General features: G+C 39.3%; 2 protein-coding genes across 11 annotated transcripts in view; one reads left to right on the forward strand and one right to left on the reverse strand.

Moving 5' to 3' along the window:
- Nucleotides 1-20,299, forward strand: part of LOC144635400 (scavenger receptor cysteine-rich type 1 protein M130-like) — a 327,613-nt gene that overhangs the window by 147,447 nt on the left and 159,867 nt on the right. The gene's annotated exons all lie outside the window — the stretch shown is intronic.
- Nucleotides 1-20,299, reverse strand: part of LOC144634914 (uncharacterized) — a 203,768-nt gene that overhangs the window by 119,493 nt on the left and 63,976 nt on the right. For all 10 annotated transcript variants that reach the window (XM_078493960.1, XM_078493966.1, XM_078493965.1 and 7 more), the window contains one exon: nt 3,873-3,962. In XM_078493960.1, the coding sequence (XP_078350086.1) occupies nt 3,873-3,962 (90 nt within the window). The remainder of the gene's footprint in view (nt 1-3,872; nt 3,963-20,299) is intronic.

Consider the following 20,299-nt stretch of genomic DNA (forward strand, 5'->3'; position numbering starts at 1 on the left):
CTTGCCTGGCTTTGTTTTGTGTGTTAAATTTCGGCTTTCAAGTGAGTTTTTTATCCTGAAAAGTAAAAAATAATTCACGATGCTCGATTTTGTATGGGCGCGCGGAAGAAAATTTAGTCGTGAACAATAAAAACAATAGAGTGTGTCTGTCTCGGAACTATCGGTCTGATAGTCGCCCCTTGGAAATTTTCTCGGGCTATTATTTGTTTTAAGAACATCAAATTTCCGCGGGGCAACTATCAGCCGATAGTTCCTCGACAGAAACACTCTATTGTTAAAATAGTGCCCTCCGGCGGACGAGCACTATCGCGTCACGTGATCAATTTAAACCAATCAGAATCGGAGAAAATTTAGTGGTGAAATAAGGGCTGATAGTGCCCTCCGGCGGACGAACACTATCGCGTCACGTGATCAATTTAAACCAATCAGAATCGGAGAAAATTTAGTGGTGAACTATAATTAACAATTAGACGGCAAGCTCGAGGTTTCTACCGGCTGAAAGTTGGCGAGGGGCGAAACCCCGAGCCAGCTATCAAAAGCCGGTAGAAACCGAGAGCGAGCCGTCTAGTTGTGTTAGCATAACCCACTGACCGATCTATTAAACTCAGAATATCGCTAGAATTGATTTATTGAAGGTTTTGATTGATAAAATTCAGCGAAGACTCGCGCGCTCCGAGAGCCTTCTACGGATCGATAGTATGCACCTGTGTAGCCAATCAGATTGCCCGATTACCAATAGTAGGTCAGTGTGGTTATGCTAATGGCAAAGGTGCCCTCCGAGGATGAACACTATCGCGTCATGTGATCAATTTAAACCAATCAGAATCGGAGAAAATTTAGTGTTGATCGATGATTATTTAGCAATTAGATTATTTGCTCTTAATTTCTATGAGGTGATAGTTGTTGAGACCAAATAATGATTTCTTATTGTTTTTCTACATATCAACTCACTTTAGACTTTAGACGCTTTAGCGAAATCGCGCGCGGACTAAATTGTGATTTGAAACTTTAAGTTGTGAAGTCGCGCCCATTTGTTCATTCAGTGACTTTTACGTTTTAACGGTAAATTTCCTTCTTCTAGTCTTCCCAGGAATTGAATTTAATTGAATTTTCAAATAAAATTTCTAAACTTCCTGCGAAACTTCGGGGAAACGAGAAAATGCCACAATTATGTAGAAGACCTTCAGCCACTGCACACCAATGGCTGTTAGCATAACCCAGCTGCCGTCTATTGGCAAAACGCGCGATCTGTTTGGCTACACAGGTTGCCTTCTATCGATCGTTAGACGGCTCTCGGAGCGCGCGCTCAGTTTTTCGATGAATTTTTTCAACAAATCCTTAAAAAATCAACTCTAGCGATATCGTGTGTTTAAAAGATCAGCCACTGGGTTATGCTAAAACAATTAGACGGCTCGCTCTCGGTTTCTACCGGCTATCAGCCCGTAGAAACCGAGAGCTTGCCGTCTAATTGTTGAATAGTGTGCAATAACTTAGCCAATCAGATTGCAGCATTTGCATTAGTATACGAGTGGAATTCTACTAATTGCTGATTTAACACATTCACGCGCTCGTTGCTCTTAAAAGGAAAATTATTCGTGATCTTTTAATTAACCTGCGAACAGGCTCCCCAGTTAGGCGTGGGGTGAAAAGAAATTAGTGAGCGAGGCAAGCTAAGAACGGCGAGCAAAGTGAGCCTAAAGTGGCCTGGGAGGGAGCCTGTAGACTTTGTTTGATTCCGCCCATCCTCCCATTTGCAATTATCCCTTAACACATACGTAAAAAAGGCAATTAGACCTGCCAAAATATGATGATGTTTTTTACGCGCGAATGCTTTGGCTTTAATAACATTTGCGCGAACGTAGGTATTTTCGCAGAATGGGGAAATACATACAGCGAGAATGGGAACACATTTGATGCTTCAATCAGCTTGTGTGTACAAATCCACCTACAATCATTGACAAAACCTTGGCGCAGTTGCTGATTTTCTTACTTGAAACATGAAAAAACTAAGTTATTTCCCCATTCCCCCTTTGCAATGTTGCGTAGCATGCAAAAAAGTAATGCCTTCAATTGCGGCCTACTTTTTCTCACAAACTGAAATGCACTGCACGAGGAGTTTGGGCACATTGTACTATCCAACACTGAAACGGGGGGATGGGGGTGGGTGGGCTAACGACTTTTGTCAATGATTGGAGCTCCAAATGATCTTTAGCGCTTCGATCGCCGACTGGTGAAACACCTTTGGCGAAACGCAAAAAAGATGGAAACGCTTTCCCCTCGAGGGACAACAAGAATGCAACGGGAAAATCTTCGAGGAGATCCTCAAACTTCTTACAGCAAGGATCTATTGTTAACGAGGAAGACGTTTGTTGTCTTTAATTCGTCGTTGCAAATGCCTATGCGACTTGGTCTTTCATTATCGAGACCAGAGGTGTTACAATAAATTAATAACCACGTTCCAACTTTCACCGTCTTTTAATAGACGTCAGAGCAATTAAAAACCAAATGTGTCCAAAACCAGTTGGTAGAATACCAGCCACAGATTGCAGGCATAGCTGCTGCTCATCTTTTAAATTAGAGAAAAGAGGGAAAGCTTGTATGGAATTCCGAAGAGAGGTTTCGTATAAAACATTTGTAAACTCTGTGTCATACAGGAGGCTCTCTTTCTCGATTACAGTGAGCTGTAATACGTTAAGAAATTCTGCAAATTTGTACCGCGTGATGTCGCGTTGTCAACGCAATCAGATCGTGATACCAGAATCTTGTATAATGGACCGGCGGCATCAGAGGATTGTCCACAGGTTCCCTCGCGTTCTTCTCCCCCCCCCCCCCCCCCCCGGGAAAATCTGTTGGTTATGAAATATTGGACCGGCGGCATCAGAGGATTGTCCACAGGTTCCCTCGCGTTCTTCTCCCCCCCCCCCCCCCCCCAGGACACACTCGGCTCGCTTCGTTTGCCTATTTCTTTTTGCCCTTTACCCCATTGGGGAGCCTGTTCGCAGGCTATGATTTTTGGCTTAAAAATTCATAAACTTGTAGCTTTTAAACTGCAATGTTTTTGAAATTCTGCTAAAACAATTATACTACTCGACCTCGTTTTCTATGAGCGATAGATTACTTGGCCACGCCTCGTTGACTATCCGCCGATAGAAAGTTCGGGCTCATCGTCTGTTTAATAGTCAGGTTTTATGCGAATAAAAGGCCGTTACTGGTCTTGTAGTTTTCTTTTAGATACAAATGTTGTAGACTGCAAATACATATTGCATTAACAAGTACAGTTTTACTTGTAGTTTTTGCCGACACAGTTTTGTAATACTTTTGAGCTTAAACTTTAAGTATTTACTCGAATAAGCGGCGGCGCTCATTAAATTTTTCGCGCCTCAAGTGTAGCGCTTGTTCGAGGGCGGCGCTTTTTTGAGGGAGGCGCTTATTTAATATTTGGACGCCGCAAAGAATTTAATCTTTTACAATAATTGATTGTCAGTATTCGTCTCTTTCTAGCTGTCCTGGCAAAGTTCGCGGCCTTCACAACATTTACAGAACTACGTATTGTAAGAATGTTGGATAGAAAACTAATGGGCGAGCGTAAAATAATCACTTTGAACTACAAAACATCGCCTTTTATGGAAAGAAATGTCCAAGTTTGTCTGTAGTGCTGTTTTTAGTTAAACGGAATTTCTCAAATAAGCGCCAAATCGGTACTGCGGCGCTTATTCGAGGGCGGCGCATATTAACTTTTTTATCCCAAATGCGGCGCTTATTCGAGGGCGGCGCTTACTTGTAGGTGGCGCTTATTCGAGTAAAAACGGTACTCTACGGTATACGCTTAATCTTTCATTATGTAAACTTAGATGATACACAAGTGGGCTTACCGCTAAATCCTCTGGTGTAATTTCCTCCTCATTGTCTATCATCTCGAGCAATTTTTCTTGAAAACCTTTGTGAATAAACTCTAATAATCCCTTGTGCAAAAAATAAAAAAAAAATGATTAATTAAAAAAGTCAGATCCAGCAAGGTCAAGGTGCAAAACATATACTTATGTACTGTTGTCTTAGATTGTTTAATATGGCCGAATATTTGATGCGAACCGATGAACTCTTTTTTTATTTGAACGACTATTTTGGACGCCTTGACTTAACGCTTTTAATTTTAGATTATTTTGAGCCTGAAAATATAAGGTGCAGGATTGCGGATTACCAAAATATCTCGGTAGAATATTATTACTTCAATAACTGATATTTTGATATTTTATTGGAAATTTGGTGATAATAGAACGATAATATTAAAAAATCATTTCGGCTACAATGCGCATGTCAAATATCAAAATATCGTTACCATTTGCGCTTACCGTGATAAATGCTCAACATTATTTTTTTGCAAATCCTCTAGTTATCACTATTATTATCATGAACTTTAAAATGTTGTTAAGAAGTGGGCTTAAAAAGTGTGACCCTTCCTCAATTTGGAGCCCTCAAAATTGAGACCCTTTCAAATGGACATATAAAAAACACGTGGGTAACACACTTATCAGGGGCGTAACTAGTTTTCAGGGGAGTTGTAGCCCAAGCCCCTTCGGGGGGGGGGGGTCGGGTTATGCTCCCGATAAAGGCTCTCGAAAAAGCAATTCGGCAGCACCTGAATTTTGGCATTTCATTATAATAACCGAAAATTGGCCGGCAATTTTCACTTATTGCTAAATATATAAAAATACACTTTTATATATTTAGCAATAAAAAGACTTAAACAACACATACCTATCACTTGGAAAAATAACGTTCTCGTCTTCGAGCATAAAGTGCCAATTTAACAATATATCGTTCCGCTTCAGGCTTAGCACTCATCAGTGGAAGTCAAGTTGTTGTTCCGTTGAGAAACTTGCTCGCGCCACGAAAAACAGATTAAAAGTTCTAAGCTGCGCGCGCGATGAGCACCCGACGACCTAAAGATATTTTAAATCTCCATTCAGTCCGCACGGCAAACTGGTGCCCAATTTCATGAGTCGTATTTCCTGACGTTTTCGTTTTTTGTTCCCGTCGCAGAACATAATGCCACGGACTTGTGCATCTTGAATAATGTGGCCATTTGTATTAAAACGCTCTACGACAGGAAAGCCCGGCAGGTTCTTCTCGATGCTGCGGTGGTGCTCAACGAAGCGTTGACGTAGTGTGCGGCCAGTTCGCCGATGTAGATTGCAGAACAACAGCGGCAGGATATGCCATACACTAAGCCGGTTGTTTCGCAGGTGAAAGCATCCTTGATAACAGTGGAGCATTTGGAACCCTGCAACGTGGTTCCAGGAGAGATGTGATCACAGCTGCGGCAGCGAGCGTGCGTACATGGAGAAGTTCCCACGTGAAGACCAGGCCGGCTAGTGTCGGTGGTGTGTACTAAGACGTCACGAACGTTACGATCACGATAGACAACCAAGCAACAACCTGCGGGGTTTTCCTTTCGCGCACGCAGCTTAGGCTTGCAATTGACTTCCACTGATGAAGGGATAAACCCGCAACGGGACGATGGTTCCGTTATACTCAAACACAAGAACTTTATTTTACCTCTTTATGTTTTAAGTACAAGTACCACGCAGCCAAGGAAATTTTACCGGTTACTTGGCTATTCTAGAGGAAGGGTAGTTGCGACATTTTTAATGCATATTGCTTTCTATTTCATCTTAAAAGTGCTTCAGCCTAAATTTCTCTCTATTGTACATTTTAAAAATATGAGCGGGCTAACAAATTTGTTGGCCCGGGCCTACTGGCCAATAAGCTCGATATACCCCTGGGCATTAATATACTTTTACTAAAATTCATATTTTAACATATACGTATTTATTTATTTTAAATTAATTATTAATAACAGGACAACGCGATTGATATTAATCGCATTAATATTAATCCTAATGATTATTATAATCCAGTAATAGATTATTATAATATATTACTGAGGTTTGAGCCGTGCCTTAATCAATTAGGATTAATATTAATCTTATGTAAGATTAATATTAGTCCGATTAATATTAATCTTAATAACAATCTCAACAATGTCAATCCTACATAGGATTCCTATTAATTCTATGTGGCATTAATATTATTCTTTATTAAAGGTTATGATATTTTAGTAGCAGAAGTCGGCAGTTGCGTCAGCTCTGTTGTTAATACAGTTGCAACTGACTTTTTTGCAGGACCATGAAGATTCTTAATGTAGAATAGAACAAAGATCTCGAGTAACATAAAAAATAACAAATTGAAAGGGATGTCAGTGCGCACGTCATCAAAGGAATTCCGTGAATCCTTTCCACGGCAGTTATTCTTGAAAGACATAGCCTTTTTGAGTTAGAACTCTAGCGTTATGTTGGCGAGTGACCTTGCTGATAACGTATCCTGTATGCGTTGATAATAATACTTTATACCTGTCTTGTTATTTGTCGCCACTTCTAAACTAGGATAATTATACGGACTGCTTCATCAGTCCCGTGTTATGTCTGCAGTTTGTCTGTCATATAGATCTGTTATATCCGAACATTCACGGAAATTTTATCTGGATTATAATAGAGATTAATATTAATCCGGATGATATTATTAATACTAATCTAATCCTTCCAAATTTATGTTATTATTATAATCCACGGATTAATATTAATCCTAGTTGTCCTGTACTTAGAACATAAAAACCAAAATGAGTTTGGAAGTCGTCCGCTATATAAAAATATATAAAACTGTTCAGAGGTTCGAAAAGCGAAATATATATATAGAACTTCGCGATTTAACATGTTTATTAAGTTGTTTTTCGAACAACAGTGATTTTATAGTTTTAGTTAGATATTTTAAGTGCGTCGAACGTGTCTTAAAGACGTGATGTCTTATTCCTCTCGTTGATCGGACACGTTCTTCAGTAGCTTCAGCGTCAAGAACTTCTCAGAAATTTCTTATCACATGTTGATGTGCGCCCATATCCAATTTAAGGTCAAGCGGCGTCCATGTAAAATTTTCAGGACTCGAAGCTTCAGACATTTCGACCACGCTACATTTACGCATCATCACGCACGATCTTGAGTCAGACCGCCACTTGGTCGGTATGTTCTGTGTTTGACGACCCTGTTGATTGTTATTGGGTATGGCAACGTATTTTTAATGATGTCTGTGACAAGAACAGACAAGAATCATCTCCCTAGATCAATCTACAGATACGTCACAAGATGAATATCAGATTTAAAACTCTGTTGAAAGCAAGAACCTCAAATGATCCTGTATTGTGGAGTAAATATAGGGAGCGAAGAAATCATGTGACACATGAATGGAGAATGGCCAAATGCAATTACTACAAATCCTATTAGAAACTGAAACGTACCTGCTCACACTGGGATAAACGGCATTAACGGCTCTGGTAACTTCCGACTTAGTAGTAAAAGGATGGATGACTGACGCCTTTTTTTGAGCAGCCATCCACTAAAAGTGAGCAGCTAGAATAAATTAGTATTGGATGACGTCATAATGGGGGTGTGGCTTATGTCTAAAATGCGCGGGAATCTTTAGTGAGGTGAAATAAATTAAAATAAAATGCGCGCGGGAATTTATGCATCATAATTTATGCCTTGACGTCACGACACGATAAGTCTACTTGATTGACAAATTGACATGTGTTTTTCCTCGAAACGTGCGTGGGGATCTCGCGTGGAGTTCGCGTGCGAAGTTAGACAAGAAATGATCTCGAGTCACGTAATTTTTCAAAGCTATTATCAGCTACCTTTCAAATCTTTGCGAAGCCATTACTCTTTACTTACAAAATTCGTGAAGTGTGAAGTATTTTGAAGCGTTTGAATCGAAGAAAATACTAAAATTTCACACTTAAAAAAATGCGCTTTAGCGGGCAAGAATTTACATTTATTTACATTACGTTTGTGTCCTGGAATGTGCTGGCGTTAGCAAATTTTTGCTTTCACAAGGCACTGATAGGCACGAATCACGCAATGTTCTGAAAGGTTTAAATCTGCCACAAACGGAAACTAAACAAATCCTCTGGTCTAAACTTAGCATGTTAAGTGTGAAATGTTCGACTTTTTAGCGTTATTTATTTTGGAGCTGTGTCATCTAAAGGATTTCTGAAATCGGATGGAAAACTACTGATTCAAACATGCCCTGACTTGCAAGGGTTACGTCATTGGTAAATTAATTCCCCGGGGAATTCCCATTCAGCAAAACACAGGTCTAGTGTTTTTCTCAAATTTGATTTAATTATTTGCTCCAATATTCCATTTTCGGAGCTGGTTATTCAATCTTTAAACGATAATTCAAGACAACACTGGATGCTGATTTAAAAGATTTTTTTGTTTCACGGATCAGGATCGTAGGAATTAAATTTGGCCAGCATTAGCGCATAAGAAAAATATTTAATTTCGGATGGAACTAGTCAACCATGAAATGTCACGCAAGGTGTTTTCCTACCATCTTTTTTGTCAGTCGCAACATTGTTCGACGCAGTAAAAGGGGATAAGGGGGGGGGGGGGTGCATTTTTTGTTCCCCCCACATGGCTCCCCTAAAGTGTTCACGAGACCAGCGCAGTTGTGAGCTCTAAGAGCTCTTGTTTCCCTTGCTGCCCTCGGTGCCCTCGGTGCCCTTGCTGCCCTCCTTTACTCCTTGCCTTATAAAATTAATTCAGTGTATGAGAGGGGTACAGGAGGGGTACAATAGGGTACAGAGGAGACACAACAGGGGTATAAATGGGGTACAGGAGGGGTACAACAGAGACAAACAATACAACATTCTAGTAGAAGGGGTAGGAGGATGGAAAGAAATGATATTTATATATACTTATTTACTGGGTAACCCCGCCTAGACCAATAGCCATAAAAGAAGCTGCTTGTAGTTCAGTCTACTCTCAGAGTTTACACCGTTCAGATCACAATGTACAGCAGTTATAATATAATCGATTCTTTCAAGAGGGTTATGGAAATATCATATTGCCCGATGATGGTGGAGATGAAAGCGATGATGAGAGCTCACAGGAAAGTGAACAGTCATCTCAAGATTCTCAATCGAGCGAAGAAATAGATTCTTCCCAAGAAGAAAAGGAGGGTATAGATCAAGATGAAGTCACTAGTCGTCACGAAGCCAAGCTTGAAGCTCTGATAAACGAGTATGAACAACATGGAGATTCGTCTGACGTGGCCCGTGTTAAGGCTGAAAATTCTCTGCTACCAGTATACAGGAAGTTCTTTTGGATTATTTACAGTGGATGCATGCAATGAAGAAAGATTCGACCTTCCGTAAAGTGATAGAGACCAAAAATGAATTGAAAGATACAGAGGGATATGATTGGTTGGAATCGACAGAACTTGCTATCGATAAGCGAAAAGTCTTACTCAATCGGTTGTTTGTCAAACAAACTGTTCCCGAAGACTAAGTGAACTGTACCTGTTATTATTATATAAACATCAGTGAAATACCAGGAAATCTTTCGCACGAAAAAATCATATCTTCACACGTGAAAATAACATGTTATTTTCACATGTGAAGATATCGATTTCGGAACATTTTCTGGCAAGTGTGCCCTGTTTCAATGCTTAATGAGCCAAAGAAAATCGATATTAAGTCGAAACATCCTCAGATCTTCCTCGGCAATCTTCGGCAATCTTCGGAAATTTTCGGAAAAGTTCGGAAAATGTTCGGAAACATTCGTACGACCTTCGGACAACATTTTGAAAATCTTCGGAAATCCTCGGAAAACGGTCGGAAATCTTCGGAAAATCGTCAAAAACATGGTTATTAGTAGGTTTATATAATAAACAGAATATTACATGGTTGCTTGGAGATATGAAGTTTATCTTCTCGTGTTCAAATCAATATCCCACTCGTTCGCTGCGCTCACTCGTGAGATATCGATTTGAACACTCGAAGATAAATTTCATATCTCCGCGCAACCATGTAATATCCTCTATATCTTTTCTGGTGACACCTCAATGTTTTTAATAATCAATAAACGTATTCTAAAAGAGAAAAGCTGTTTGTTACTTCTTGTGTCTCGCGGTGCACAACTTGTGAAACGCTTATAGATGCTAATTTCTCAAGCAAACTCCACCGAGTTTATACCGTAATTCGCTTAAATGGTCATACGCGTTCTCTACTTTTTAAATTAAGATAAAACCAAACACGTGAAACATAGCTTTACTAGTCAAAAAGTTGTACATTGATCAAATTGTTTTCACAAAATCGGTTCACTGATGTGGTCTTACAATTTATTTTACTCGTAACTGCTCTATAACTCCATATCGCCTTTGTAGTATTGCCGTATTGGTCGACTAATGAAATTGTGTATGGGGAAAAACATTTTATTAATAGTTTACACGCGACTCTTTCCATACAGAAGCGATTCGCTTTTGCTAAATAAAATCCTAATGTTTATATCCGTGGTCACTCAAGCGCGTTCGCCGGCTTTGTATGAGAACAATGCATAGTTAAGCCTCTGTCTGCTTGATCGTGGATATTTATTCAATCTATTTGAGCTTCAAAAAACCTCTAGTAAGCAAAAAGAAATAGATCTTAAGTATTTTAAAAAACGGAGCTTCTTATAAAATTCTCTCACTTTGATCCGCAGTAGAAAAGTGCTCATTCTGTCAATTAAGTAGACTATGTTCCCTACTCTGTCAATTTGTCAATCAAGTAGACTTATCGTGTCGTGACGTCAGGCATAAATTATGATGCATAAATTCCCGCGCGCATTTTCACCTCACCAAAGTTTCCCGCGCATTTTAGACATGCCACAACCCCCATTATGACGTCATCCAATACTAATTTATTCTAGCTGCTCACTTTTAGTGGATGGCTGCTCAAAAAAAAAAGGCGTCAATCATCCATCCTTTTACTACTCGACTTAGAAAAAGCTATAATTCTAAACGAGTTATTTCTCCACTAATAGCGAAAAGCTTGCCCAAGCTTAAGAATTACCACCACGTGACTACAGCGGGCATATAAATCACATTCATTTAATTGCACCCACAGTCTCGAGTCACGGTATTAGCCTCACCGAAGGAAAGATCGCAACTGCCTTAACGAAATTAAAGTTCATTACTACCAGCTTGTTGTCCAAACAAAGTTACACCAAGCTTGCTAATACAGCCATTGTACCTTCGTTGTTGTCGATGTTTAAAGTAGGTGTAAACTGCAACGTTGTTCCTGTCACGTGGAAAACAGCTAATGTAATCCCCTGATATAAAAAGGACGATGAAACCGTCAAGTGCACTTGTATCGCCCTATTTCATTGCTAAGTGTCCCTGGTAAAATAATGGAGACAATTGTAGCTTCATCCATGGTATCGCACATTTTCGCTAACGATCTCAGCCACCCTCACCAATACAAAAGTTTAAACTAGGCTAATCACGCATGAATTCCAAGATGGCGGCGTATCACTGTTGTGTTCCTCTATGTAGGAACAATTCTCGGAAGAAAGAGCCGGAAATATATTTTCACAGCTTTTCATCTAAACCAAATAATGGCGTACCGAATGGATACCCAAGATTCGCAGAGACCCTGAAGACCTTTTGAAGGTTTGCTTACGACAAAATCATCTTTATAAATAAAATTAATAACGAAGCGCGCGAGTGACGTCACAACTCAGACAAGACTCGGACAAACAAACGGAAATAGCGTTCTAAAACAGCCGGTTTTTCTAAAACACTTTCATAAAACGAAAACTTCGCCTATATTCCTTCTATTTCTCTGAACACGCTGATGTTGTCTGAGCCTCACGGGGGTTATGTTCATTTGCATTCTATTTTAAGACCTCGCGCACTTTGCTATTGCTTGGTGAAGCTCGATATTTGAGGTTTTTATCCACAGCAGAGCGGTGGCTAAGAGGTTCTGTTGCAAATGTTTCTTGCACTTTAGTTGTACTTTAATAGAAAAATGAAATCCGCTCGTCTTGAAAGAGTTGTTAATTTTTGTTTTTTCCTGGTGTGCATTTTTTTAATTATATATCTATTTCACCACACGTTATAATCTCATCGTGTAAAGGACTGACCTGCAGGTAGCAATATATACTACTTATTAACCGAGAGTGAGGTCATTACAGGGGAATCTCAGACTGAGGCCTTGATGTATTGACCGAGCGACAGCGAGGTCAATACATCAAGGTCGAGGTCTGATATTCCCCTGTAATGACCGAACGGACGAGGTTAATAAGTTATTTATTATATGGCCTTTAAGCACTATTCAAAAAAAGAGTATAATCAAGGGAAAAAACACTGGAGGTATTAACTCGCTCTCGCTCTCTGTGGCTCTCTTCGTCGCTCATACTAAAGAAGTATCGGTACGCTTATATTTTTCTTTCAGTTATTGAAAAGATAGTTAAATTTTGTCGACATTTTTTGTTGTTTTTGCCCCCTCGCTAGTAGCTTTTACTCACAACTCGAAAAACCGCCGAGCCGAGAAAAATTTTCATAATGCCCGGTCATTACAAGAAAATAATGCCCGCTCAGCAGCCAATCAGAGCGCGCGTACTATTGTAGCCATATAATAATGCTGATTAATTTGTGGGAACTCATTTTTGCCTTTAAATTTTAGATTATATTGTTATACATTCTTTCACTATGTACACATTTTATTTTTTTTCTAATATTTCACTTCATTTGCACAGTTGATGTTAATCACTTACTTCTGTGGTAAATAAAATTCATTCATTCATTCAAAATTCATCAGATTAAACCTCAAACAAAAGTTTGTTCTGCACACTTCACTTCTGACTTCAAAACAACATTACCAAGAAGGAAGGTTTTGTTGTCATCTGCTGTTCCGTCAGTCTTTTCGTGAACAACCGATACATGTAAACGACCCTCCCCATCTAAAAGAAGATGTCAAGAGGCAGTCGCAGATGAAACCTTCAAAGAGTCAGATTGTGACGAGACCGTAATCTCCAAACCACCATCAGGAGATCATGACTATTGTCTTTTTACTGAAGAGGAAATTGGAGATTGGTTACGTTCATGCTCAACTTTTGGCTGCCAAGAAGGAAATAGAGAAATTGGATATAGAAAAACTTGAAAGGGCCAAATGTTTGAGTAGATTTGGATTGTCACGATACTCGTACAATGATAAAATGATAAATTTTATACCGGCTTTCCATCTTGGAAGCTGCTTGAAATGATTATTTCTTCGGTAATGCCCGGTGTAGCCAACTTTAAAAATGGACACAATAACAAAGAGTCGGCAGAGCTAAACAAGACACTGATGATAGCCCAGTTACAGTGGACAGTGAAACAAATAATGTATTTGTTTCTGCCTTTTACATTAAGGATCAACTATTCCCTTTGTCTGCAAAATTAAACTTGGACTTTTTTGAACAGGACTTGGCTGAGAGATTTCGAATTTCTATTTCCATAGTTAGAAGACCTTTGGTAACATGGACAAATTAGCTTCATTTTCTGTTAGGTTCATTCGCCATTGCAGTGAATGCGTGGTTCTTTTCCGATATGGTAAAAGTGGAACGGACTCTAATGATAAAGTAAATTTGATTATCTTGTTTTCGATGAAAGCATTTTCCACTTTATTCGGATCCGATTTAAAAGAAGAAAAAAACGTCGGACTTCTCCAGGACGAGATTCGATAAAATGCATTTTATCATCCGATTTTTTCCATCCGCCATCCGCCGCCATCCGGTCAGCATTTAACGTACTTTACAGAGACTACTGAAGTAGTTTTAAACACTGTCAAATGTAAGCCTTTACGGCATATTTATTTTCAGCGGCTGCTTGTCCTAGCTAACAAATGTTACTGTGATCACATGCCCATCCCATTTGAAGACCTATTGGTTAACCAAGAAACTAAATACAGTTCAGTTGAGAAAACAGCTATGTTTAAATACTCCTACGCCCAAGGCAGATATGGTAAAGAAGTCCATTCAATATATGAGTGCTGTACTCTTGAACACCACCTCATTGGACAATTTTCAATAATCAATTAAGAAAATGTTTCCAGAATTTTATATCTTGTGATCCGTTAATAATGTAAGTAGTCACAGTTTGTCCTTGACAATATCTGCCAAAATCCAATAGCGGCTCCAAATCAGAAAATTTAAAAAGGTTCTGTTTAAGATTTTTTATCACTTGCCCCCCTTTTCAGTAAGTGATATACAAACATGACGATACCAGGATTATTGCGATACCAAGTGACAAGCAGAAAACGTTTTTAACTACTGTATTTCATGCATACCTTGTCACATTATATGATACAGGTGGTCCAGTAATACAACTGATATCTTGTATATTTGTAGACAAACTATTTTTTATCGAACAGAAATACAGCAACAGGTACAATCCTGTACAAGACTTAATGCGACAAACGAATATCAACGGGTCTTCGTTTATACCAGGCAATTGGAATGAAATATGAGACCTTTTTATGAGAACGCTTTGGACTGTGTTGCCCTCCAGCGCTCAATCTAAAACTCTTGACTATCAGATTGCATTCGCATCCTGTTGCGCCTTTAGTTTGTGATTGCATATCTCACTAACAGGAAACAAAAAACAAGACTAGAAACTAAAGGCAGTAGTCAAAATTGCAGAACTGATCAATACCGAAGAAATTTGACCGAAGCTTGGCGACTGCACTTCAAAAATTGTTCGTTTTTAGGCGGTGACGCCTATATGTTATGGCCCGGTGGACGGCCGTGTGAGGTACGAGGTGTGAGAGATTACTCCAACCGAGTAGCACTGGGAACTAGGCACTTTGTTGTTTACTCAGTTTCGGTACGCCATCTTTGATTGTCAATGAGTATGAATCAACTTTAAGAGCATCCATCGGCAAAACGCGTTTGATTTCTAACGTACAGTTAAACGGAGTTTTGGGGTCAGGGGAGAATGATGTACTGGATAATTGTTAGCTCGCTTAAAGAACTTTTTTACCGTTGTACGTGTATTCGAAGTCGGCATACGTGATGGCAGACTAAGTTGACTGATGTTGAATTTGACGAGTGAAGGCCGGTTAGTGTTATAACTTTTGAAACCTTTCCAAAAGGGAGACCGATGGCAGCAGTATCTTGATTAGATAGCAAAGGTGAGCTATCTGAAATCATTGTTTGCTTTGACGTGCATTGTTGTCGATAATATTTAACTTTAAGTTAATTTTATTTTCTTTTCCCTTCGCGACTCGCCATCTTCCTTTTACTGCTTTTGATAATATTTATTCGGGTATTTATCTCAAGCCATTAAAAATAACACAGTGACGGTATCCGTATTCCTATTTGTACGAGTTAAGTGCGACTCCATGAACTCGACGTCTAAATCAAAATGTCGAATTTAATAATTTGATTCGGCACTTGTAAAATGTGACGTTTAAACCGAGCCTAAGGCTTTTCTTAGAAATAGTATACCGTAAATGATGTAATAAACGCCCCCTCTCAAATAAACGCCTCTTATCTAATAAACGCCCCCCTCTGAGGTGTTAAGTTTGTATTAGACGCCCCTCTCTAATAAACGCCCCGTTTCTAATAGACGCCTCCCTCCAGGAATCATCTCAAAAACCAAGGAAATGCTCCATAGAGTAATTTCACGCAATAAAGTTAGTTTTTTGCTTGACTCGGACATCGAAGAGGCCAACAACGCCAACATGGTTAACCCCGATGACGATAAAACACGTCGATATCGAACTATGAACGGCATCTCAAGGCTTTGCATTAGCGCAGATTAGATTAGTATCCTACTCACAAACTCTGTTATGTATCTTACTCCATATGGAAAACTACCCATCCTATTAGTTGTGTTGACGTTGCTACTGTTAAATTGAAATAAACGCCTCTCTCTAATAAACGCCTCATATCTATTTAACGCCTCCCCTAGGACCCCAAAAATTTAATAGACGCCCCGGGCGTTTATTAGATCATTTACGGTATGTTAGCATGTCACTATTATGTTGGATTAATCTTACATATTACATCACATCAGTATTGTTAGTATAAATAAGAGGGCGCCGAAACTTTATTTTTATTTTCAGCCAGTCAGCGAAGCCCAAGTTTCTGATATTTTCTCTAATTTGAACACAAGAAAATCAGCTGGTCCTGATGGTATCTCACCTAACCTGCTGAAAATAGCTACCCCCGTCATCACCGCACCTCTGACGAAACTTTTTAATTATTGTATAGACGTTGGCGAGTGGCCCTGTCAGTGGAAACTTAGTAACGTTACTCCTGTTTATAAGAAAGATGACGACACATCTAAAACGAATTATCGCTAGAGTGGCTATAGACTTATCTAAAGCATTTGACTCGATTTGCCATAATTTGTTACTAGCGAAACTAAAAGCTTACGGTGTTCATGATTCTGCAATAAAACTGATCCAGTCGTAACTATCGGGCCGCCTTCAACGAGTTAAATGCAATGGGAACCTGTCAGACTGGCTGCCCATTAGCTGTGGAGTGCCGCAAGGGAGCCTACTAGCCCCGCTTCTTTTCAATATCTTCGTGAATGATGTCAATTACTCAACTGGATCTTCCTCACTACGTCTGTATGGCGACGACACGACGCAATATGTAGCTCAAGAGTGTCCAACTATACTCGAATCCACCTTGAATCAAGACATAATGAAATTATCCCACTGGTTCTCTGCGAACTATCTGCAAATTAATGCTTCCAAGACTCAAGCAATGGCATTGGGTAAATCTCAGTATAGATACAATTTTTTAGATGGTGACAAGACCATCGAAATTGAGCCGACTCTCAAAATTTTAGGTGTTACATTGGACCGGGATTTGTCTTTTAAGCCTCATGTCACAACCATGCTGGAAAAAGGATACGCTATGATAGCTGCATTACGTAGGATTAAACGCCTAGTTCCTTCGGACGTTATGATCTCTCTGTATAAAGCCTACGTGTTGCCACATATTGAATACTGCTGCCCACTGTTGCTGGGAATATCTAAAACTTTGAAGAACTCCATCGAACGTTGTCATATTAGCACCTCTGACCGTTTTCTTCAGACTTTTAGTAATATTCAGCGTGTGTTGTATTTGTAATCCGCAAAAGATCTGGAGGTTTTTTATTATTCGCTAATAAACCCGAGGAGGCATCATTGTAATCCGCGCGAATATAGAGTATATATGGTATTACCAGACAATCTCGACTTGGCCAAAGTGCGACCGCAAGTAGTATCGGTAGGTGTGATAAAATGCCCGCAAGTAGTATCGGTAGGTGTGATAAAATTGCCTGCACGGTGATTGGTCAATGATGACGCAAGTAAACGATGATTGGGTGATGATGACAACCCAACGCGTGAGCACGTGCACAGATGACAACAAGTAAACAAACGAAGCTTGTAAAGGTTGATTGCAGTCGGGCAGAATTTTGAAAAAGATAATTTGAGGTTTTATTCGAGGCCTATTCATTTCACAATGTCTAAAAGCCGAAAGCAATGCAATTGTTGAAAAGACTTCGCGATAATTAACTAAGTAACTCGCAGAGAAGTAAGAAAATCCACATTTTTTACATCTGAGTGGCCGAAGAAGAAATATGTCTAGGAACACGTACGAACATATCAAGCCATATCTTCAAATTTGTCTGCGATTTACGATAAGCAAGCCTTAGTCCAAAACCTCGATTTACCAAGCGCAAACTACTTGAACGGAGAAAAGCCATGATCAGTCTATCTCCGGACGGGATTTACAAGGAATGAAAAAAAAGATCTCGAGATATTTGTTTAAGACTTGCGGCAGGCGAAACCGGAAACCAGAAGCGAGCGACTTTTAGAAAGTCAAGCGTTTTCATTGTCAAAGGTGAGAAATTCTTTCGGTATCCTTTCCTTTTAAAAAGTTGATCGTTGTCATGAAGCGTGATTTACGATAAAAAAGCCTTTGTCCAACTGACCGTGATTTACCAGGCACAAACTACTTGAATGGAGAAAACTTCAAAAGTCTTGATCGGTCCACTTCCGGAGGAAATTTTAATTTTACAAGATGATATGCGGCATCAAGAAAAGAAATTCAAAATAGATCTCGAGATGCATTGTGATTATTTAAAACTCGCGGCAGGCGTTTGCTTTGACAGAGGTAAGAAATTCTTTCGACATCCTTTTCTTACTAAAGATTGAACATTCTCGTGTCATTCTTCATGCTCGGGCTCTCAGCCCATATATTTATAAAACAATAGGCCTTATTCGTATTCTCGGTATTGGACTGGAACTAGCTTGCAATGGAGGCTAATGCGGGTAATCTTTTCAAATGCAAATGACATGAAGCTCTTTTTAATGATATTCCCCCGCATGAGCCTCCATTGCAAGCTAGTTCCAGTCCAATACCGAGAATACGAATATGATCTATTGGGCCGGCTCAAATTAGACTGTCCACAGCCCTCTATTTTTTCGTGTTTTTTCGATCGATGAGTGCGCGGTGAGAACGGCGAAAGAACTGGACGCCAGCGCAAAACGGAAGAAGCAATGGGCGCGCTCGCGCTTCACGCTCGCTTCGTTTGCTTTTTTGCGTTGAAAAATCGAGAGGTTGTGGACAGTCTAAGCAAATGTAAGTCTAGCTTGAGTCTTGCTGAGATCCCCCACCACAGCAAAACATGACAAAATGATGTCAAGATGCTGTTGCGTTCTTGTAATCAAATGATTTACCGTATTATAATTAATAATCATCCAAAATAGAAAATTAATTTCCAATCAAATGTCTGAATTGTAGAAAAGGATGAACAGCAAAGAAAAACCGATAAACATCGTCGAAACTTCGGGGGCAACCTAGTGTCAGCTATTTCTAGTGTAACACAATCGCACGCTCGATGTTCTTTAACCCAGTCTTAAAAGGGAAAAATTATCGTGATTTTTTGCTTAAAGATATGAACAATTCATTTACACGCCCTCTTTTTTCTATGAGCGGTAGTCAACTCGGCTGCGCCTCGAAAAACCAATGTAGAGAAAATGGTTATAATATTTTGTCATAATACTATTTGGGCTTAAAAACGGTCTTTCAAATACTTCGGTTGAACCAACTAGGTTTCATTGTTCCGAACAGTTTCCACAGCACAACTTAGCGAAACTCTTGCTGCTGCAAAAATCATATCAATCAACGCACAGTCTTAGAATCGTTTTATAAATCAGTAAAACAATGTTAATGATGAACTCAGCAACAAAATAATGTAGAAAGTAAAGTGACAGGAAAAATTGATGAATTATTGAAAGGAACTGATGATTTAAAAACTCAGAAAACTTCTGAATAAGCGAGCATATGGTACATATTAGGTCATATTAGGAAAATAAAAATAAAACACGCGGCGTTTTTCCGTTAGGTCATGGCACATTCGGACGATAACATTGCAACCGAGAAGCCGGACAAGGAAACATAATTAAGTTTGTCAGTCAAACAATAAAATCAGAAATAAAATCATAATGTAGTCTCTTGGGTCTCTTGTACAATGCTTTTCAACAAATCATTTCACAGGTATAGGTGACTGTGTTATAAGATCTTTGCAAGCGCCGTCTTCGAAATCTACATTTAAAAAGTCACAATCAAACGCTGCCTAAACAGACAGTTACTGTATTTCAAATTGACTCTATGACGATCGATAAATCCGATCATTTTTTATTGATTCTAAATCCGATAAAATCGATAAAATTGGCACTTCGTCAGCGTGTGAGTATCGCTTTTAATCGATTGACCGATAAAGCCGATAACGTTGAATTTCAATTTATCGATGGATATCGATTTATCAAATGGTTTTCCGATATCAATTTTTATCGACTGACTAGCCCCAGGTTTTCATCACTTTCCAATCCATCCTGTTCCATGCCTAACAGTTGATGGCAAGTCTTGAGTAGCTACCAAGGCTTTTATCTTTTAGTATGGACGAGAAGATTGAATGACATTGGCTGTAAGGACTAACTTTTCATATATTTTTTTACACACAGCCTTCTCTGGGCAGAGATACATGTTTTATGTACAGATAAAAGCTTCCGGTTCATTTTTAATTTGCTAGTCCAGTAAACACCATTCTCTGCTGTAACCCTGCCACTTTCCCCAACCGTCCTAAGATTTCTTTAGCTTGATATCTTGTGTTAATGCGTAAAACTTCCCAAGTATTCCGCTTTCCAATCTCTCTTAGAGAGCTTGTAGAATAGCATCTTAAAAAGCAATGCGTGAAAAGCTGAGTAGCAATCTCTTAAACAGAAAAGCAATTTTTGTACACTAGAATGTATCCCGTTCCTATGTATACCCAAGGAAGCAGCTGTGTAATGTAATTTCCTGCTTTTCATACATTGCCAGGTGCTACAAAGCTACAAACCTCCCTTACTGGAATTAAAAGGCGAAATGCTTTCAATTGATAGTTT

Source organism: Oculina patagonica, chromosome 13 (genome assembly GCF_052425735.1).
Source record: "Oculina patagonica isolate OP01 chromosome 13, crgOcupat, whole genome shotgun sequence".
In the NCBI taxonomy this organism is placed as follows: domain Eukaryota; kingdom Metazoa; phylum Cnidaria; class Anthozoa; order Scleractinia; family Oculinidae; genus Oculina; species Oculina patagonica.